The 22867-nt window shown below is 38.4% G+C and overlaps 3 protein-coding genes across 3 annotated transcripts; 2 read left to right on the top strand and 1 right to left on the bottom strand.

The window, feature by feature from the left end:
• Positions 1-644: 644 nt before the first annotated feature.
• On the bottom strand, positions 645-10764 carry paqr7a (progestin and adipoQ receptor family member VII, a). The gene is made up of 3 exons (XM_020932634.2): positions 10664-10764; positions 5426-5568; positions 645-3691 (listed from the first exon to the last, which is right to left on the bottom strand). The coding sequence occupies exon 3, from the start codon at positions 3653-3655 to the stop codon at positions 2600-2602; it is 1056 nt and encodes a 351-aa protein (XP_020788293.1). The 5' UTR covers positions 3656-3691; positions 5426-5568; positions 10664-10764; the 3' UTR covers positions 645-2599.
• An 839-nt stretch (positions 10765-11603) lies between these two features.
• tmem222b (transmembrane protein 222b) lies at positions 11604-17159 on the top strand. Its single transcript, XM_020932673.2, has 6 exons — positions 11604-11922; positions 12474-12558; positions 13339-13370; positions 13455-13551; positions 13643-13773; positions 14429-17159. The coding sequence occupies exons 1-6, from the start codon at positions 11801-11803 to the stop codon at positions 14514-14516; spliced, it is 555 nt and encodes a 184-aa protein (XP_020788332.1). The 5' UTR covers positions 11604-11800; the 3' UTR covers positions 14517-17159.
• Positions 17160-17558: 399 nt separating this feature from the next.
• tpbga (trophoblast glycoprotein a) lies at positions 17559-19892 on the top strand. Its single transcript, XM_020932894.2, has 2 exons — positions 17559-18470; positions 18793-19892. The coding sequence occupies exons 1-2, from the start codon at positions 18217-18219 to the stop codon at positions 19640-19642; spliced, it is 1104 nt and encodes a 367-aa protein (XP_020788553.1). The 5' UTR covers positions 17559-18216; the 3' UTR covers positions 19643-19892.
• The last annotated feature ends 2975 nt before the right edge of the window (positions 19893-22867 follow it).

The following is a 22867-nucleotide window of genomic DNA, read 5'->3' as shown; positions in this document are numbered from 1 at the left end:
TTGTTTTGCATCAGAATAGGTTGGAAAACACTTGGCATTGCTTTGACTAAACGTGGATATTTTACTAAAGACTGACTGTGAACTAGCAAATGGCAAAAAATAGTAAAAAAGAAAAAAGTAGTAGATTTTTTGAAGTGGCAGATTGAGTGGGCTGTGTTTGCCTGTTGAGAAAAAGCAGCAGGGTAATCTCACACTGGAAGTAGCACTGTAGTGATGACCCTGGCTGGCCCCACTGCACTAATGAGCACACTCAGGCAGCACTGTTCCCTTCACAAAATAAGAGGCCTATGGGAAGAAAGAATGGATTTTGTCGATTCATGTCAGTTTAACCTAATCTGGAGCTCTCTACTAAGGTCCGATGAGTTCAACTTCATCTGTATAAAAACATTTTTTATTCACAGTAAAAAAATAATTAATTAAAAAAATAAATAATAAAAAAATTGAGAAAATCTATTTAACTGAACTTAATACACAACAGCATCAGAATGAAATTGCATTAAGATTTTTAGAATATGTAGTAGCCCACTAAAAAATGTTGTAACTTCAGCCCCCAAAAAACATAAAAATCCAGATTACTGTGAAAATAAACAGAAAAGTTGTAAAACAGGTCAATGTAGACAGTAGGACAATTAAAGTACACCCTCTTTATTAGTAATAAATAGACGTTTTTATTAAATAGAACTGTAACATAAGGCACTTGCGTAAGTTAACAATTCAAATCAACTGTTTTCCATTTGAACATATCCATCTTGAATTTACTCAATACCATGGGTTTTTATTGACTTAAAAACTTGCATTCTTACTGTGAGTGGGCTCGTCCCACAGATCTGACGAGTAACTTGGCCCTATGGCATCACTCGCTGTCTTCAGAGATAAATAAGTGGGACATTTCAGGCAACGTCTCCATGGAGAGAGGCTGGTGACAGACCCCCACCAGAAATGTTACACAGCACACCTTTAAATTGACCTAACCCCAAACTCTTACGCGTTAACATCATCAACATCTCTATATTTATACAGTGCAGTCTCAGGGTCTGGGTCTCTTCAGCCTCATAAGGGATAATGGCCCTTCCATTTTCAGAAACTAAAATAGCAACACGTGTTACTTGGCACAGAACAAGCTTCAACTCGTCCATCGTCTGTTTAAGTAACGACAAGAACATAACATTGACATTCACCAAATACCAAACGCGGTACTCCAGGCATGTCCAGTGTAGACTACAGACTGTATGCACAAGTAGGCCTGTCACGATAACAAATTTTAAAGTATGATATCTTGCTGAAGAAAATATTAATAAAAACGAAAATCCACATATACTAGGGAGGCAATGATTGATCAACTGATCTTGACTAGTCGACTATAACATATAAAAATTCTAAAACAACAAAGTACAGAAAATAACAAAAAGGTCCCCACTAGTAAAAATAAAAAGTACCTACCTGAGATAAATCTTTCCCCCCGAAAGTAAATGTTCCATCTATCGTGTTGTTGTATCATCTAACTATAAGTCAGTATAGTAATTATCGTGACAGGCCTATGCAGAAGTTATCTAGTAAGCTTTGTGTTTTTCGTGGTCCATGGAGGGCACTTTAACAACCACAAATATGTAACAATGTGCAATCTGCCACCAGCAATAAAATTACAGTTAATATGAAAATGCAGTCTCAGAGTTGACATTCATAGACATTTGCATCTCAGGTCAACGCGTATAACCCTGTATTCACTTCACTTTGGACCCTACTGACTCAAACTTTGCACGTTCACCCAGCAATTTCACTTCTTTATCATGATTGTCTGGCCTAAATGATTATGTTTATGTACCTTTTAATATACTTATTAAAGTTAATAATTTTTATCTCTGTCTAAAACAAAATCCTATGCCCCTTAACAGTACATCATAACTTAAGAGGTCACATTTAAGTCCTATCTTCTGTTTCTGCACATTTAATTATAATTTTTTTCACTCTGATTGTTCCCTTTTTTACATTTTGTTTTTCAACATAGCACAACTGACCAACAGAATTAAATAGACCATTAGCTATAATTGAATTATATTGAGGAATAACAGAAAATATAGTTCAATACCCTATTAAGTGCAACGACACAACAAGAAACTACCGCAGATTTAAATTAATCTCTAAAAAAATTGAAATCTATCTTTTTATTTTGCCCAAGTAGTGACTAATGAACCCAGTGTGTCACTTCATTAGTCAAATAAAAACAGTGATATTCAAAACAATCATTGCACTCGCTATGTTTAATTACTGAACTTTCCTCAACTATAAACATTGTTCTAAAGCTTTAAGTTAGGGTTGTCAAATGTATTGAAAATCAGATACTAATTGATACTAAACCAGAATCCAAAATAGATGCTCAGTTTAACAAGCATCAATATCAGTACTGAAACTTAATCAACACCAGTATGGAACCACATGGTATCTTAAAGAAAGTACCATTATTTTGCACTGAAAATTACATTCTATTGGCTATTTCTATATTTTTTCATTATCATGGTATCGAAACTGGTATTGAGTATAAAAATCGAGTTTTAGTATCGTGACAACACTACTGTAAGTTCCACTACAGTTCAGCAGAGGTTTAGATGCACTTGTGTTTTACCAGCATGTGATTCACTCTTCTCAATATGACTCCACCAGTGAGCACACACGTCATTATTGTGAATGCATAGAGCTGTGCATACAAACCCGCCTCTCCGCTCTTGTGCAGGCTCAGGTACACGTCTCTGCGGCCTACGTAGTCCAAGAAAGAGGCGTGAATCTGACACAGAGTGGTGCATGACATGAAGATGTGAAATATCTGGTGACTTTGACCTAAAAAGTTACACTGTCCGGGGAAGCACTTCTCTACAATTGGAAAAGTATAGAAAGCTGCAGCAGTGAGGAAACAAGCTACCTGACCAAAATGGTACACAAGAGCCGGGTCGTCGCTTGCTTCTGACCAGTAGACGAGCCTCCAAATCACAGGGCTGATGTCCCATAAGTAAGCTAACGCCGAGGGAACTACATGCCCAAATTTGCGTATACATGAATGTAAGCTGTTGTACTTTCCATAGCAGCATCCTACAAACGACAGAAAAGAAAAGGTAGCAGCAGTCGGCAAGTAGATTCCTTTTACCAAACTGTACATGTTGGCATCGATAGCATAGTAAAAGTGTACTAATGCACTGCCATATTGATACTGCGCCACACCGACGTAGTCCAGGTAGTAAAAGATGAAATGGCAAAGCTCTGACTTGCTGCCCAGTAAGTGAGCTATGACACTGAAGGCTGTGTAGTTGAGAGAGGATATTAAAAGAACCAACAGTGGCCACGCGTGCCTGTCGTTCACAAAGTCTACATTTTCGGCCAGATCACAAAATTTCGCCAGAATGATCAAAAGACCTATCAGGTGAGTCCAGACATTCAGGGTCTCACTGTGTCGCTGGAATAGAGAAAAAAAGTAGTATCGCCAGTTCTGGTGGAGTTGCCGGTAACCTGAGGTAATGTGACGGTCGCGAAGGCAGGCAGGGACATCAGAGTCTCTCAGTGTGGCAGGCATGGAGGGTGTGGCCTCGGTTAGCATGCGTGGGACCTGCCGGATCTGCTGCAGGCTGATGAACAGGCGGCCAATGTGCTCCGCCACGATGGTCGCCATGGCTGCGGAGGTCTAGAGAATGGAGATGGCTGGTACCTGCAAAAACACAGTTAAACAACTTTTAGGGGTTGTTGATTCTTTTTGGTTTTGATGAAATTAGAGCTGTCAAAAGTATCGAAAATTTTATACTAATCAATACTAAAACTAGCACTGAAACTAAACTCTCATTTGAGCAGGTATCAATCCTAAAAAAGTTACCTTCACAGGACAGAAATGAACCTTTCTTGAATAGCTTTACAGTGAGCTTGAACTGTTTCAGAACAAGACCACATAGATTATGCAGCGGACTACTATAGAACCTACCTGGATGACTGAGGGATGGTAATATAAAAGAAAGTACAATGATTTAATGTTGAAAATCACATATTGTCTCTAAAGAAAGAGTATTTTTAATCATCACTGTATCGAAATCAGTATTGAATATTGAGTCAATTCCTTAGTATTTAAATTATTTTTAATATTGTGAAAACACTACATGGTATTCTTAAATTTACTCCAATATCCTTTTTGTTAATAATTTGGAAATCTGGCACCTCCAAGATAGATTATCATTCTTCAAATGCTCATAAATGTACCTTTTCAGCTTTTTCTAGATTCTTTTGCACAGGCCAGTTCAGCATAGAAAGCTAAGGGTGTGGCAGTGCTGCTGTGAGTGGGTGGATTTATGATCTGTAGTAACAAGCAATATCTTTGGACAACGATGAGGGTTATTTGTTAAATTGACTCATTCAGAGACACAAGTTTTAAAGCTCATTTGAAAAACTATGGTAGAAAAAACTTTGATCATATCGTCTTTTATTGCATTGTTGAGTTTCATCAAATCTGATCTAGTTTGTACAGCCCAATGACAAACACCTTAAACCAATGTGGTCCAGAATGAAAGATGATCTGGAATGTCTAAAGAACATGCTCAAAGACAGAGAAGCATCGGCTGAATCCAGACTTTATATTTATGTAAAGATGCACTGTGTATCTTTTCTGGTGGAGAACATGCCACCTGTTTGTCTCATAGAGATGCTACTGCTTTGCCTGAATGTTTCACAGTAAGGCACTAAACTTACCTATATAGCATTTATAGGTGTAAATTGGAAGCCTTGTTTCCATCAGTCTATCCTAGGGTAGTTGTGGCTACAATTGTAACTTACCAACACAGAGTAGGTCCTATAAAGTAAATGAATAATGGATCTCTTGAAAGGTGCTATAACTCATCATTATAGGTGTTTTTATTGCACAAAAATACCTTGAAAACGTTTATCCTTACTGGAGCTACCTCTCCACAAGTGGGACCGGTATCTTGGTGGCGTCACCTGTTTGTCCCCACGGAGATAAAAGTTAAAAGTCATATAGTGGGACATTCAAAGCAGCGCCTTGGAATGTCCATGCCACGGAGACAGGTGGTATACCCTTTACCAGAAGTTACGCTGTGTGCCGTTACTGTTCATTAGTCAAGTAATGCATTGTTTTCCACAATCATTTAATGAAGCTGTACAGAAATGCGTCTTCCTCTTTCAACAGTTACTTCATAATCAGAAATTATGTAGTCTACAGGCGCCTTGCTTGGCACTTGATCAACTGATCTTATCTAGTTTGTACGTTGCAAATTTTATTAAATAAGGAGAAGAAATGGTCAGTTAAATATTAGCTGGTGGAGACAGTCGAGAAAAGTTGTGCACATCTCCACCCATCACTTCACAGAATGCAAAGTTCCTTCTGTAGATGGGGCTCTTTCAGTCAATTTTAAGTACAGTTGATAGTACAATGGTTTCGTACCGTTTAGTTGGTTGGAGTTTTCTTCGGTACAAGCGATGACTTGTGCGCCTCAGCTCTTCTCCTGCCGCGAGAGAAATCCTTGCTGAGACGCTGTGGGCTGCACTTGGGCGCAGCAGCGGCGGGGCAGGCTCTACAAGTCCACACTAAATGACAGGAAGTGTAAGCAGACCCTTACCAAATAAAAGCATGTCTATTTAAAAGGCCCGCATTACACTACAGTATTTTCTGGTGTTATACATATTGTTTGCTCAACAGAAACATACCTGGAGTTATGTTTTGTTTCATTCACATTTCATGTATATTTAGAACTTTAGACTCTGTTCCACCTCGTGATGCCGATGTGGCGTTCTCCGTTCTGCTGTTTTCTGTGTCGCTCTTGTACTTGCCCCTAATGTTTCCTTCTCGCATTCTGCTTCGTTTTCTTTTTATGTTCTTTTTTTTCACTTGTATATGTTTTAAAAATCTGTGTAAATCCGCTGGCAAGACACGCCACCGTAACATCACATGACACTGCTGAAGAAGGATGCAGAAGGCATCCTAAACATGTCAAGGTATTTGTAAACACACTGGTCTGTCAAATATCATTGGAAACGTTATAACCCTCCTGTTTTTAGTCAAATCAAGGTCAAATATAGGTTATACCAAACCCATAAATCTTTAATACACCGAATTTTAAAAATGTATTAAGAAAAAATAAATAAATAAAAATCTCTCTTTTTTTATCAGGGAGGAGTAGCATAATATTTTTATTTTACTAAAATAGATGAGCAACTCAACTTCCTTTTTTAAAATGACATGTACTTTACCGATTACACAACTGAATGCCTTACTTTGCCTGACTGCTGAATGTTTTCTGCCTGGTTTGCTTTGACCCAACCCAGAGATATTCTTTTTAAGTAGAATAAAGGGAATGTTAGGAAAACCTGTTTTTCCACCCACTGGACATAGCTCTCCATTATACAAACATATTAGCTTTATGGAACTTGAAAACAGCAGCTATGTTCAGAGATTAAACATCTTCTTTCATCACACAGCATGTTTGGTGTATAGACCTGGTAATGATTAATCAATTACTAAATTAATTAAGAATTATTTCACTTATTGACTCGTTGCAATTAATCTATTTTTTTTTCATTCCTAACAGGTAAAGATGTCACAGTGGTTGGCTGGGTTATAATGGCATTGGTGAGACACTTTAAAGGCCTTCACAGCAATGAAGATCACTACATCTTTACTAACTTAGTCTGCTCTAAAATACTTCATAACACTACTACATTCAATATATCCACAAATTCCCTCTTAAAACATAAAAACATAAAGAGTAAATGTACCTTCCTGAGCCTGTTTATGATTATAGTAAAAATAAAATGTATCTCATAGAAAATATTCTGCACAATCTCTTGAACTTTTAAAGGTCCTATATTATGCTAAATTACCCTTGTGAATTATAAGACATATTAGAATATTGTTACTTCATCAAAACACACTTGGAGTTATGTTTTGTTTCAGTCATACATGTCTGAGCAACCCTTTTGTTATTAGCATGTCTGCATCTCCAAAGCTAAAAATGCCCTGTTCCATCTTGTGATATCATGGTAGTGGTAGTTTTCAAATTAACAGTTACCTTTTACCTTTTGCTCAGTAGAGTAGGAAAGGTGTATGGAGTTCATAGAACATAGTGGAGCACTTCCTGTATTACCACATGACATCACAAGGTGCTTTTCTGTTTGAGAGAAGAACACAGCCTAAATTCAGCAAGGTTTCTGTATTAAACATGACTGGGTCTATGTTTGTGATGAGGAAACAGAATTGTAACAGATCAGAAAATAGCGTAATATGGAAAATGCAAATTATTGTGAAAGGTCAACAGGAAACTAAATTGAAATGCTTCCATCTAGTTCTGCGTTAAAGTCAGATGTTTCATAGATAAACAAAAATGTATGAGATTAACAGGTCTGTATTTCAGAATGCAGTTACGACACTAAAGTGGAAAGTAGACAAAATCAATCTCTGCTGACATTAGGCTTACTGCTGATTTGCTGGAGATTTGGTTTCTTTGCACCACCATGGAAATAGTTTATTTAGTAATCTAAGCGAGAAGAGTAAACTTTAGAATCCCAGTGCGTGCAGGGGTGTTCACTCCACTGGAACATTCTTTGTCAGTGACTCTGAACTTTAACATGTAGTAACCAGACGGTTAGGTGAGGAGGCATGAATTATAGATATTATGATTTAGGATAACATAAATGACCTACCAATTGAAACCTTAAGTTGACTTTAAAACCAGTCATTGTTTAAATTCCACACATTGCTATCCTTTTGCATATTTGGCAAAGTAAAACAAAATTTTTCGATTGTAGAGGCTAATTCCTGTTTTCTTGTCAGTTAACCGACCTCTTTTGCATATAGACTTGTAGAACCTGCTGTCCCCTTTTCTTTAAAGTACATATGGTATTTTGTGAGCTATGTTATAATGCTGTTTCCTCATCATAAACATACCTGGAGTTGTGTTTTGTTTCATTCACAAACCCTGCATATTTGTCTGAGTCTGAGTTCTTCCGTCAAACAGAAAACATTCTGATCCACCTTATAATGTCATGTGGTAATACACATACTGTAATTCACTGTGTTTTTAAAATCCATACACCATCACTTGATTCATTTGGGTGATTTTAGCCCTGGAATAGACTACTGAACAAAAAGTAAAAGGTAGCTGTTAAATTGAAAACTACCACTTCATGACATCATAAGGTGGAATACAACATTTTGAGCTTTGGTGATGTATACAGACTAATAATAAAGGGTTACTCATGTGTATATAACACAGCTCCAGGTATGTTTTTGATTAGGTAAGAGCATTCTAATTCTAGTCAATTTTGTGTAATACAGAACCTTTAAATTTGTTGTCCACTTTGTCCATAAAAGCAAAAGGTAAGAAATAAAGCAATAAGAAAGTATAATGTATGAACAGATATGCATTGTCAGATAATGTGAATTTGCACTGGTATGTTGAATTTTGATAGACAGGGCCTTTTCATACAGTAGGGGCTCTTGTCATAGCCCCTTGAATCCACAAAGGGGCAGTATTTCCAATCACTCAATTTAGAAAGAGTAAGACAAAAAGTTATTGGAAAAAATATATATATATTAAAGTTTACATTATTTAAGTATGATATGAAAACTATTTGCTGTTTCCATTTTCATTAACAAAATGTGAGCACTTGAAAAAAAATACAGCTTTTTTACCTTATGGAATTGAGAACTTTCACTGTTCCTGAATTTTGTAGTTTTGAGCTATTAGGTACACACGCTTTTTGAATAAAAAACATGTTATACTGTGTTAATCACATGACCATACATACAACATAAGATATTACTTTACAGACATTTCAAATCACTGATCAGGCCACTTTTCAAATGTTGCTAACAAATTGCTGATCCTTCTTAACATGTCAACTTCAGTACATATAATATATCATATAAATGACGTGAATATTGCAGTAATAAGGGCTAAACTAGAACTTTTGTTTTTCATTTACCCCAAACTTGCAGTGAGCATGGTGTTCAAGGGAAAAATCAATAGCTCTATTTCAACAAATTACAAAGAATCAATGGATTGATTCATAATGAGTGCTGGATTAAGGTTTTCTCACCAGGGGTCAAGGCACAGGTTATGAATGGAAAAACACCTGGTCCAGTGGGAATTTAAAACATCATTCATGGCCGTAAAAATGCTACACTAGGTTTTTACTAGCGCTGCACAATAGTACAAAAAATGCAATATTATAACTATGTTTTATTTATAATATTATCATGCTATTTTAATATACTTTATGACACAATAAGTTAAATTCAAAACCATTACAAGCCTTGATGTGCCGTCATACACACTTCACACTTCAAGATCCAGACAAGGCTAAAGTAGGACTTAAGGAAAATCCTGTATAAAATCGACTTTCACATTTAACTTTCAAAAAAAGTAATTTTTCTTTGTAGGGATGCACGGATACAGCTTTTCCAGTTCTAATACAAATATCGATACTATGGCTTTAAGTATCTGCCGATGTCTGATATTGCCAGTGGATGGACTGAAACTCTAGACAAACTTGATCCAAGTAACAAGAGAATAGTTTTGTGTGAATTAAAGTTCAAACATTATGAGACAATGGCCAAAATCAGCCCATAAATAGCCTTATTACATTCAATTAAAGGCCCAACCATAGAGACCATATATAAATGGACATAGCTAAAGCACTAGCTGCCATGTTCCAAATGGGAAGTGTTTGTGGGGGCGCTTTTGCCTCCAATTGCCATTACACTGGAAAACTGTCACCCCTCTGTCTGTAACTGCTGCAATGAGCTTCATCATTTTGGTCTTAAAATAATCATATTAACCTACATGATCCTGGTGTTATTATGCTATTTTGTAAATAAATTCCTATTGCTAATATGGACCTGGCTTTAAATTCGCTCCTAGGTAGCGTCATGATTGAGCTTAATTTGACTGGAACCGAACACTATAGGTGTTGTCACACTCCCTCCACTTCTTTAAACAGTCTGTGGGCCCAACCGAGATATTGGCTGAACCAACATTACTGATAACTGAGCCAGCAAATTTTCCTGGATCAGTGCAGATATTCACCGGTGCCGGTGCATTTCGAGCTCTTTGTGTTGTTGCAATGTATTTCTTTTCTTGTGATACTGATTATTTCATTAGCCAATATGCCGGATATCATTTTTTGTTTGTTTGTTTGTTTGTTTGTTTTTGCATTATATTGTGCACCCCTAGTTTTCACAACATATTATATTTTCTTATCAACCTTTTTGGTCAGTATATGAAGGTGCTCTCCTGTCCAGTGATGGTGCTGCGCAGGGCATGCTGGGGGTTATCCAGGATGTAGTGGCTGAGAAGCCAGGTCTTGCCTATAATGTGTCTCTAAAATTAGAGAATGAGAGACTTCGTTTTGGGCTCTATTACCACTGTCCAGGGAGCTACTCTGGAAACAAGCAGACACTTGACATTTTACTTTGAAAACCTTTGACTGCAAGTTATAATGTGTCAGAGAAGCAGCACATCTTCTGGCCTAATTGGGTTAGATGGCTAGGCTAGATATCGAGGTGGCATTTTGCCGGAGAATTCCCTGCGCTCCCTGATGATGAGTCGAGCCTGCCTTCGTTTATCAACGTCTGCAGGCTTTTGCTGAGTAGTTTGTTTTTGCCTTTCGCACAATATATCACCTGTCACTTCTAATGGGACCCAGTATGGAGTACACAGGGCTCCAGCAGATCCCCTGGGTTCCTCTTTGCCTCCACATCCACCATTTGCCATAGATAACTTTTTCGATAGCTGCAACCCTCCACCTCGGATGTACTGGAGAGCCAGAGTTGTCCTGTGCAAAAGCAAACAGAAAGAAATGGGCAGCATTCAATTAAAGAAGAAGCATATAATGGCCTGTTCTTTAATTTCTTGCTCTCATAAGGACCTTTCAAGGACATTTGGTTAGGAACTTTTTTTTTTTTTTGAAGGCAGCCTGGACTAGTGATGCCAAAACATTTAAATGCTGTTCTTAAAGACAAAGATTATGATCAGAAAAGATCACGTAAATCTGTAGACCAAATTAGAGAATGCAGAGAGCTGACCTTCCCACTCACAGTATAATAAAGCACATGCAGTTTAACAAATGGAAGATACATTATGTTTAATGTTTAATGTCAAACTGTGGAACTTATATATATATATATATATATATATATAGAGAGAGAGAGAGAGAGAGAGAGAGAGAGAGAGAGAGAGAGAGAGAGAGAGAGAGAGAGAGAGAGACGATAAGTAAATTGAAATGTGAAAGCCAAAATTGTCTTATTTCTTTCTTATCATGGTCCTTCTGATAACTAACATCATATTTTGCAATTTACATGTTTACATTTAAAATTAGGTCCAGAAATCAGATTATAATCGGATTTTGGTGTACTGGTGAACCAGGCCAGTGATGAAATAATATGAAACAGACCGTCTTTATCGTATATTATCCACTTCAGTCCGATGACTACGGCATAATGAGAGTTGACTTAATGTCTTATTTATCTATTATTTTGGAGCGCAAAACTAATGTACAAGTTCCGGAAATCTGCTGCTGTTTCCGGTTTATGTACTATTTCAAAATAAAATGTAATTGATCATTTACTTAGCCAGAGTTTTGTATAGTTGTTATCACATATAGAATATTTAGTGTGCATCTAATGATCTAAAAAAATATATATATCATCGTATTGGTTTGTATTGAGTGTGTGGTCTTCCGGTTAGTCTTGGTGTGCGTGACTTGACGTGAGTGTGAACGGGACAAATGAAGTTCGCCCTCCTCCCCGCAGCTGCTGGTGATGGCGGATGTTGACGAGAAAGAAGAGAGTATGAGGAATTATCATTTAGCTTCAGAGAGAATAGATCCAGGGGCCAGTCGCTTCCCTTACTGTATTGTCTGGACACCGATCCCCGTGTTATCGTGAGTTTTCCTGCAAATGACAGTCTCGATTTTACACGGGATCAAGTGACGACTCCAAATGTTGTTAGCCTAGCATGCTAGCAGCAGATATATACTGTTGTTGAATACATCTAATGAGGTGTAATAAAAGCGCACTTTTACACTTTTTGTAGTTTATACAACAGTAACCCCACAATTTGAGTGATGTTCATAAAATAAAATCCATAGGATTCAGATCACAAATTACTTTCAAATTTAAATAGCACAGTTTATTATTACTGCTATACACGTCATAACGCCAGAGGTACTGTGGATTTATATTTCCCCCTGAAACTGATTACTGATTTTTGTATAAATATTTATTTGGTCTCTAGAACTGAATTGTTTCCCAGTCTTACAGAGGGTGTGAATATTTTACATTAACTTATATTTTAAATTGGTTTAATCTAGTTATGTAAAGTGTTAAAACTAACTCACACAGTCTCCCGCGATGCCCCCACTGTTCCCTCTCCTCTTTGGTTAACAGTTACTCTTATTGTTCACCACTGGCTTTGTCTGTGTGCTCATTTCAGATGGCTGCTGCCTTTCATTGGACACATGGGGATTTGTACTTCAACTGGAGTAATTCGAGACTTTGCCGGGCCATACTATGTTTCAGTGAGTCACCTGTAGCCTCAAGTTTACACTTATGGTGTGTGTGTGTGTGTGTGTTTGGGTAAATATTTACCAAAAATCACAAAACCTGACAAAAAAATCTTTTGTGTCATTAGGATCGATTGAGCGTTGGCAGTCCACTCCTGTTTCAGTTGGTTAGTTAGTTAGTTGGTTAGTTTACTTTCTTCGGTCAGTTAACATAATCATTAATCAAATTACAATGATTTAACAGAAATTACGCATAGCACTAAAGTTATTCTACAGACCGAAGGGGTTTAGGCTAAAGTTTAACACTGTAAAAGCTGTGTGAATCCTCACGATATGCCAAAGGGTTTTTGACTGCTAGGAACTAGTTGGATACATTTAAATAATAAACAACATCCTGCTTTTGCGGTTTGAAAATCAGGTACTGTAATGCAGTTTTAAGGTTAGGCTCATAGTAATTATGGTCAAGGTTAGGATAAGTCTAAATGAAATGAAGGTTGTTGTTTGGACTGTTTTAAATTCACTTTTATAAAAATTGTGCCTTGGTTTTGTTGATTCTACCTTTAAAAGGAAACCCTGTGTTTTCAGATAGTGAGATATGTCACATTTATGGCACAAGTGAACAAATGTACTTTTGGGAGCTTTTGTTTTGGTTTTAACCGCTGTCTGCACTACAGGTTATTACCAAATAAGTACAATAAGTCTTCTGTTTCCATCAGTCATGGTGTTTCTCTGATTATATTATCTTAGCGTAGATCCAAAAAACAAATAACATTTGTCATTGTTTAATTTGTGCAGGAAGATAACATGGCTTTTGGAAGACCGACAAAGTAAGTAATTCCCGTTTGCTTTGGTTATGCTGCCATTAAACTTCTATCCTAAGTTTTTCCTGTACATCATTGATTTCTTTCCAGGTACTGGATGCTTGATGTTAGCAAAGTTTATGCTAGTGGCTCCAATGCTTGGGATACTGCAGTGAACGATGCCTCAGAGGAATACAAACACAGGATGGTAAGCAGCAGGATGCTGACCTGTGTGAGCACAGCTCATGTACGATAATATGGAGTCCGGCTTCCTCACTTGTGTTTGTTTTGTATTAAAGCATAACCTCTGCTGTGACAACTGTCATTCCCATGTGGCCATGGCTCTGAACCTAATGCGATATGAAAACAGCACTTCGTGGAACATGGTCAACCTTTGTATGCTTGCCCTCATCCATGGAAAACATGTCAGGTAAAAGAAAGATAGCTTTAATTTCATAACATAAACATAGTTATATAAAATATTGTCCTGGGATATAAAATTAGATTAGAAGTGTACACAGTAATATGTATCAAATGCATTACATTTGTAGAGTGTTGATTTATTGTTACTAAAGAAAGGAGCAGTGAAATTTGTGAATGAGGCTCCTGTGTCCCCCAAAAGGAACATAATTTTATAGCATGCATTGAACCTGATGTGTCAGGAAACTGGGAGAGAGTCCTGGTTCTAGGTATATCTAGGACAAATCTGCAGAAACATTTAATCTCATCTTGTTTTAATGTTCTGTGTGTTATTAAAGGTGAACTATGTAACTTCTCTGGTAGAGGGCCAGCCTTCAGTTCATCACCATTCAGTTTTTACAGCTTTGTCTGAAATGTTTCACAGCATGGCATTTTATCTATCTCCTTTGTATCTATCTATGAGCAGTTGTCACTCTCAACCAAATTGCTGGTCAGATCAATGGTAAGGCGATACATGTTAACAAAGTATTAATAATACTCATAAAAAAACAAACAAACTGTGGAATATTCCTCAAAACGATAACATGTCCATGGAAAAGTTACATAGTGCATCCATCTGTAATTGTTTGCATACATTATAACCCAGTGTTTGTTTGTTTTTGCAGTTGTGCAGGTTTTCTGAAGACCTGGCTCCCTTTTACGATGCTTGTGCTTGCTGGTCTCACCCTCACTCTGGCCATTACCCTCAGCTGACAGGGGAGCTTCACCTAAGGACAACATACGGATCCCTGCAGATGAGAGGACTTTAACCAACCAAAGTGTCAGCCACAGTGTCCAGAGAAGCAGAACCAATGGCTGTTGGCTGAATCCACTGCTGGCTTTAGTCCAGTGGACCTGGTATTCCCTGGCCCAAGGAAGTCATTTATATTCAGCAGTATGTTTGGAGAAAATGGAGTGCACACCCCCTGTTGCTTCCACTATGAGGGCCTCTCTAATGCACTTAATGGGTTGCGATTGTTAAAAGGCTTGAAACAGAAGGCTAAACTACCTGTGAACACTAGAATTGCTCTGTATATCTTCTTGTACAGGTACAGATTTTAGTAAATGTTACACTCTTGCCTTGTTCAATTTTACTTTTTGCAATTTTTATTGCAAGACTAACCCCTTGAGCTAGTATTTCTTGTTCTCGGATGCCATTTTTACTAAAAGGGAAAACTAACATGTAAAATCAATTGGATGCCTTTCCTGGGATTACATTTGCTGCTTGATTTAATATAGTTTGAGCTGCAAACAAATCCCATATATGCTCAGATTGTATTTTGTCTTGTATCATATGTGGTAGTAGTGTACATAAGTCTTCTAACATATATTTTTTTAAAAGCTTACATCTCATGGTACTAGTCAGTCCAGTTTACAGTTCATGCTTTAACACATTAAAACAATCCTTATTAATTTGGTTTAGATAAACCAACTGGTTTTAGTTTTCTAAATCTTTAGTTTTCTAAATCTGTGCCAAGACCAAAAAGAGGGATCAACTCAAATTTCCTTCATTTCATCCAAACTATAATTTCTGCCATTTGTTTTCCTGTCTTATGTTTTATGATAAAGACAGGGGTTGCTTCTTGGTTGAGTTGATTCTTAAGGGGATTTTTTTTTACATTTCTTAAGAGACAGGTTGAGAAATCTGTTGCCATGGTTTTGGAGACTAAACCCAAATCCTCTTATTGTTTGTAATAAAACAGAAAAAGTGTTGATCCCTCTCTTTGTCCAGGACACTGCCCAAAGCAGCAGGTAGTCAGGATTCTCAGGTTTTTCATGCTTCTCAATCCCACTGCCCACTTGAATGTCCCAGGTTCCCCCAGATTGAGCAGTGTGCTCCTGCTGCTCTCCACCTCTGCATATCTCTCCTGAAGGTCATTGTGAAATGCCAGCACTGCTTTCATTTTTGGCCAATATCATTAGTATGTACTGTAGACATTTTATGGGTACAATATGGTGTCCTTAACAAAATAAGACACCAGGATTTCACTGGGCATATAGAATAGAGCCTCCCATTCGGTAGCATGTTTAGCTTTCTGTGCCCAAAGAAGCAGGTCACCTGAGTACCTGAACACTTTGAATGACCAGGTTATTATTCAACAGGGTGCAATCTGCTCGGTTAAATCCATGAGGTGTCTTCTGCCAGGCTGTGTAATATTCTGCAAAAGGCTCATTCTACACGTTTTAATAATTCACACCTCATATTCGTGCCTCTGTGGGGTTTGGGCCTGTATGGTGCACAGATGAGGGTAGATGCACATTACTGCATGTTAACATGTGTCTGCGCTGCATGCAAGAATTGTTGGTAAAGTTCAGGTCTCCCTCTGTGGTGAGCCACAGTGATCAATAAGCTGCCTTTTGTCTGAGCTAACTGCCCGTTATTTTCATACTATTTAAAACTCCATATGTCTCTCTAAATCTTTCATGATTTCACTTTCACATGAATGCTGGCAATACAGAGGAAACAATGAATTATGAATGGAAGTGGTTGTTGATGTGATGCTATTGCCTGTAGCATGTGTATAGCGTCAGTTTGGTAAATCGAGCTTCACATGAATCTTCAGAGCATTTATATGATACAGCCTTAAAATAGAAGGCTGGTTTTGATACAGTTATTTTTTCATGAGGAATTAATGTTGAAGACATAACCCCTTACTCTAAATACACTCCTGCAGCCACATGTGTATGTTTGTTAATCATTCTGATTTAAATTGCTGTTGTAGGACTTTAATGAATGAACGTGTATATAGTTATATTAACATTATTATGGGTGTAATAAGTCTCAATCCAAACATATAGACTATTTGTGACTGTGAACATAATCTGAAAAAAAAAAAACAGACAGAAATCCATTTGGTGGTCCATAATTACTTAAATCTTGGAAAATCACAAAATTACTTTAAGTAAATGAACGGTTCATTCATGATTTGTGCTATGAAAGCTTCATTCACATTCAGGCTTGTGCTTTTAACCTATATTAAACATGTATGAGTGTATTTTTAACTACAAACTGCAGACTATTTGTGTGCGTGCATGTACTTAACTAATATTGTACTGTGTGAGATGACTGAGCTGGTGCGGTGCCTTGTATCCAGGAGCCAGATCCAGGAATGTGGAGACCTGTGGTCCCAGCCTTTCAGCCTGTTGACAAAAGACAGTTGGGATGCTATTACTGGTGCCACTATTCTTTTATAATTATTCCAGCCTGCAGGTTTAAAACCGTCTTTTGTTTCTTTAATCCTCACATATATTTTATTCTGCAGACCAAAGCTGGTGGGATATTGAAACATGCTTCCAATCACTGTGTGAACTCAGAATGTGACATAATAAAGACATCTATTATTGTACAAAACAAAACGGTGTAGGTCTATCCTTATTACAATTATAATTTATAATCTTTGAGAAACTCCTTCCACACGTGGACATAGACTTAACCAAACTATTGATCCATAAGGGAAATTATTTGGACACAAGCTCACACATCACAATATATTATAGTAATAATAACTGAGAGACTCCCTTCACACTTGTGTCATTACAGAATATCCTGTGTCACTTCTCACAGTCTCCAGAATAAACACACTGCTCTGATGTCTCACCGCTGACTTTTATCCTGCGGAGTACCCAAGTGTTAAAGAGAATCAGTATCAAAGGCGCTCAGCGGGGGTCACCCCTCCACCTGGGGACGCGATCCACCGGGCACCCCACCAAAGAGTCATTTAAGGCCAAATATAATGCTACATTTTCAAAGTAGCGTTAACTTTGTAACATAATGCTTAAGACCTATGAGCTGCTGGTAGGCTAATATTGTAGGCTCTGTTCCTTCCTTTTAACCAGCATGGGTGGTAAAACGATACACTGAATTAAGGATTTCAAATGGCGATTTGAAATTAGGCTACATCTTGTTGGAACGCGTGGTTTAATTCCGAAGCAGGTTTAATTAAAAGTAAGACCTAGTTTGGTTTATTTTTCACAGACTTCGGGCTATAGGCTGCACATAATCAGTGTGGACATTCCAGCTCTCCATCCACGCAGCATGCCACCGGAGGCTGAGTGGAGGGAGTGTTGGACCAGGACAAGGCGCAGACTGCTCGGAGAAGCCCCTCCCCACAGATCATTGCACTGAGGCGATTGTCCTTTTAACTTCATTGTGTGAGAGAAGAAGCGACGCCCCGCTTTGCCACTGCAAAGGATCAAAAGCCCCCTCACTTCACCACGACCCCCAGTTCTGTTCTCATGGAAATCAGAGCCTGCTCGCCGGCCACACTTTCCGCGAAGCCGCAAAGTTGAGGCGCATTCTCAGCCGGGACAACACATAGTGATGATGAAGTCACCAAGGAGCTGATCGTGTGATCAATACTATTCTAGCCTACGTGCTTTTTACTTTTGGGAAAATTGTAGAGTTCTTTGCAACATGCTGGACTTCGCGCGGTGCCTTTGCTTTTGCGCGCTACTTGCGTCCGTTTACGCGGCGTGCCCTTCGCGCTGCGAGTGCTCCGAAGCAGCTCACACCGTGAAGTGTGTTTCCAAAGATCTCAGGAGCATCCCGACAGGCATCCCGAGATACACGAGGAACCTGTTCATCACGGGAAATCAGATCAGCCGAATTGGACCCGAGTCTTTTATTGGACTGGAGAATGTCACCACACTTTCGCTGAGCAATAACAGGTAAAGCTACTATCCCAAACCAATTAATGGAACCAGTTTAATGTAGGTTGTGGTTTCCTACAATATAGACCAATGTTTTCAAAAATCGCATAGTCCCAGCCAAATTCTAAGCTTCACAACATTTCACCAAACTTCTCTTGTAGACGTGCATAGTGGGAGCACATAGCCCATACAAGCATATCTCAGTACATGTTTCAGTTTATTTCAGTTAACATAACTCCACGAATGATGCACAGGAACCTTCTGTCCATTTATTTTACCAATTTTACAAACCAAATTTTATGGCACTTTCCTAAAATAACTCCTGTATTTTCACTTTCAGAATCTCTGAAGTTGAATCCCAAACCTTCTCTAGTCTCCGCAGCCTGCGCTCTTTGGACTTGAGCAACAACCAGCTGGCTGTCATCCACCCTGAGGCCTTCACTGTCCAGAACCAGTCTCTGCGTGAACTAAACCTCAGCCGTGCTCTCTACAACCATTCCTCCGTGATGGACCTGGCAACCTCTCTGCGCTGGAGCTCCCTGGGTGCTCTGCAAGTCCTGGACCTATCCCACAACAGCCTCATCCTGCTCCCCGCTCGCATCTTCTCCCACCTGACCAACCTGCGCCGCTTGCAGCTTTCCAACAACTCCCTGGTGGCCATCCACAACTCTACCTTCCAGGGCCTGGAGAAGCTCGAGGAGCTTGATTTGTCTCTCAACGCCCTTAAAACAGTCCCGGAGGAGGGTATATGGGAGTTGGACAACATCCCGGGAACAATGCTGGTGCTTGGGGACAATCCGTTTATGTGCAAGTGCGGCATTGAACCCTTCACTTTGTGGGTCAACAGATCGCAAGCACGCATTCGGGACGTTGATGGACTGGTGTGTGCATTCCCAGTCAGTATGAGGAATACGTCTCTGCTAGAGGCGGGGAAGCTAACTTTAGGGTGTCACCAGAGAGATGCGGGGGGAGATTTGGCGCTGCAGACTTCGTATGTGTTTTTGGGGCTCGTTCTGGGCTTCATCGGGCTCATATTTCTTTTTGTTCTTTACCTCAATCGAAAGGGAATCAAGAAAAGGATCTATGATATGCGGGATGCGTGCAGGGAGGTGTGGGAAGGCTACCACTACCGCTTCGAGATAGACTCTGACCCAAGGCTATCACAGGTGTCCACAGCTGCTGATGTGTGACATAGACTTTTTATAATGCATTTTATCGCCAGCAAATGTAAAAAGTGTACAGTGTAAATACATATATTGATATAAGCATGTACTGTTAAGTGTTAATTACTACTCAAGTTTTCATCGAGGAACAAATCAATTTGGTACTGTATCTTTAAGACATTTCTACATTATCAAAGGGAGTGGGAATAAAGACAAGTTGGGTTTTATATGAAATATTTAAAACTATTGGAAATGTAATGTCATTCAAGAATTTTGTGCTGCAAGAACCATTTTTATAATGCGCAAATGTCTTAAATTTTAGTGCAGGGTAACTTATAAAGACAAGCATAATTTCATTCCTAATTAAGTTATACCAAATGGGATGCAACTGACTGGTGGTCGTAGTGCCATATTAAATGAAATGTGTCTTTTGTATACAAAATCTATTCAAATTTCTATGAATGTTATGTCTTTATTGGTGACAACACATGCCAACAACCTTATAACTTCCCTTACGGCTTTCAGATCACTTTCTATACAAATACAGTTTTATAGTAAACCAGCAGAAGTGCCTGAACTGAACTCATTTTCTCCAATGGCACGCTGATTTATAGTCCCACGTCTGGTATTGTTCTCATATTTAACCAATACAAAGGCGACAAAAGGCTGCAATAAATTCCTGGCGCTCCGAAAACAAACCTGCGGGAATTCTACACACAATCACTCATTTATTTTTTAACCATCTCGCACTCTTTGGTCCCCAGTCCCTAAGCCGTGGGGTGCCAGATTGGAATTAAGTCCTCTAAAGAAATCTCTACAAACCATTGCCTCACTGCTATTTTGGCTGGTGGACAGGACGAGGGACAATCTGAGACAGCAGAAATCTGCAAGCCCCCTCCACTTTTTTCCTTTTTTTTTTTTTTTTTTTTTTTTTTTTTTTTTATGAAACGTTGCTTTGTTTCAACTGCTGGGATTTTATTGTCAGAATGATGAGAACCAGAGACCGCTGAAAGCAATCTCCCTCCTCCTCCTCAAAGACAACAGCCGCTCTGGTAAAGGCACTTTGAAGAAACGGCTGGCCTCTCCACGTTTTTCTGTTTAAGAGGATTTTTTTCTCCCCTCCCAATGATAAGATACAGATGATTCCGAAACACCAGCGACATTGTTTCATTTGGCGGTTTGAAAAGCACTATTCTCAAAAGCGCTCATGACGACAACTATTTTTGCGGTGACCTTTTTGATGTGACAGTGTGAGGGGAGGAGGTGGCTGGAGCCGTTCCACATGTTTATTGCCTAAAGAGACTACTAATTCTTTAGCTGGAAGTGCATTCTTTTGTACAAATCCAATGTTGCATCTTCTCTTTATCAAGGCCCCTCTAATGGGAATCCAGAACTGTTTATAACGCACATTTACTGCATGTACGGGTGAAATAAATGTTCATTAAGTAATGATGTCTGCATGACTTTTTTGGTTTCAGTGCTGGTTTGTATGGAGCCAATAAGAAGATGAGTTATAACGTCATTTACAACAATAACATAATTAACTTCTTACACCCCTTGATTTGCAGAGATCATTGAGGGGTTACCATCTAAAATGGACCTTTTGAAGTTTCCTATCATGTTATAAGGTTCTCTCATCAAAAACATGCTCCTGCATTACAAACCTGATGCGATGTGCAGTAGTTTCATTAGCGGGATGCACGCTGATTGTGTTGTGATGTCATTCTGAAAGGGGAGTGACTTAGCAAGAGGAGCGGGGCATCAAAACTGAAACTGAAACACATAAAACATGGAATGTGTTGTTTTCAGCAAATAACGATAAAAGGTAACATGACAATCTAAATATGTCAATACAGAATACCACAGAAGTGTAATACCCCCGTCTTGAATGCTTATTTGACTGAGTAAAGTAGGTGTATATATGTAACATTTTTAGTAGAGGGTTTGTCACCTGCTTGGGTTCAAAGGGAGATTATTCCTTTGCTTTGAATGTTCCACAGTATGGCATTAAACCTATCTAACATTTATGCAATTACTGGTGTTTTTATTCCTCAAAAATACATGCATTTTTCTGTGAGTGGGGTTGCCTTTCCACGGATATGACTATAACTTGACCTGGTTGTGTCACCATGGAGATAGACAGATTTAATGTCATATGTAGAACATTCCAGACAAAGCAATAACATGTCCATGAAGCAAGCAGGTGCTGTACTCTCTGCAAGAAAAGTTATATGGCACACCTTACATTCCTTTTTGTTACAGTAAGTACATATCGATATTTTGCAGTGACATCATGCTGGGGTGTTGTGCCTTTATGTCTATGACAAAATGTTCAGAGGTTGACACAATGCACACTTTAGCAAACACTTGCAAACAAGAAAAAAATATACAAAATGGATTAAAACATATTTTCGGGAGATCCTGATCAATAGAAGTGTTCACAGTCCAGTTTAGTTGTTTGATTTTCTACAAAAAAGTGAGAGTGATTAAATGAAAAAAATTAGAAAAATAGAAAAAATGTTGGCTAATGCTATTTAGCTTGTGGTTGTGATGTTATGTGAAAGAGACTTTTGGCAGCATAAATCAGATGAACTGTTGTGGTTTGAGCTAAATCAGTTCTTATAAATGATCAGATTGTGTTAAAACAAAACTCAGATTAAAGTCTAAATTGAGTAACAGATCCTCAGACAGAGTAGTGCCTACAGTTAGCAATACAACAGGGAATGTTAATGACATTAGCTACAAAATATCAATAGCTAATATTAACTTATGGCTAAAATATCTTGCCTATGGACACAAAGATAGTATCAATTACGACACCTCAGTTACAGTTGCTAATCTATCTGGTGGTGTATTACACTGACACACGATACAACAAATAATTAGTCTGAGTTTATGTCCATTTCACTAAGTCTTACAAGTGCACTAACTTTTTGAATGTAGAGTCCACCACCTAATTGTCTCCATGGAGATTACTTTGCCCGGAATGTTCCACAGTATGGCATTAAATCTTAATTAAAAATCTATCTCCATGGAGAAGAATAATCAGGCCAAGTTAAAGGTCTTATTTGGGGAGAGGCGACCCAGCTCACATTGAAAGCATGTTTCTTAAAGTATTTTTTTAGCCATAAAATGTAATTGAATACATAAAAGATAAGTTTCATGACATACTTTGGAATATTTCAGACAGGACAATAACATCTCTATTGACAAACTGAAATAGGATCCTCCACCATAAAAGTTACATAATGT

The sequence above is a fragment of the Boleophthalmus pectinirostris genome, unplaced genomic scaffold (assembly GCF_026225935.1).
Source record: "Boleophthalmus pectinirostris isolate CB_2022bp ecotype Guang Dong unplaced genomic scaffold, ASM2622593v1 HiC_scaffold_21, whole genome shotgun sequence".
NCBI classification, from domain to species: domain Eukaryota; kingdom Metazoa; phylum Chordata; class Actinopteri; order Gobiiformes; family Gobiidae; genus Boleophthalmus; species Boleophthalmus pectinirostris.
Note: the sequence above shows the minus strand (reverse complement) of the source record. Positions and strands in the feature narration are given on the sequence as shown.

Excerpts from the sequence above, each read along its gene's own strand:
- tpbga (XM_020932894.2), top strand. The coding sequence starts at position 18,217 with ATGCTGGACTTCGCGCGGTGCCTTTGCTTTTGCGCGCTACTTGCGTCC. Across the intron at positions 18,471-18,792 it reads CTTTCGCTGAGCAATAACAG|AATCTCTGAAGTTGAATCCC; the intron begins GTAAAGCTACTA and ends TTTCACTTTCAG.
- paqr7a (XM_020932634.2), bottom strand. The coding sequence starts at position 3,655 with ATGGCGACCATCGTGGCGGAGCACATTGGCCGCCTGTTCATCAGCCTG.
- tmem222b (XM_020932673.2), top strand. The coding sequence starts at position 11,801 with ATGGCGGATGTTGACGAGAAAGAAGAGAGTATGAGGAATTATCATTTA. Across the intron at positions 13,371-13,454 it reads GCTTTTGGAAGACCGACAAA|GTACTGGATGCTTGATGTTA; the intron begins GTAAGTAATTCC and ends ATTTCTTTCCAG. Across the intron at positions 13,552-13,642 it reads AGGAATACAAACACAGGATG|CATAACCTCTGCTGTGACAA; the intron begins GTAAGCAGCAGG and ends TTTGTATTAAAG.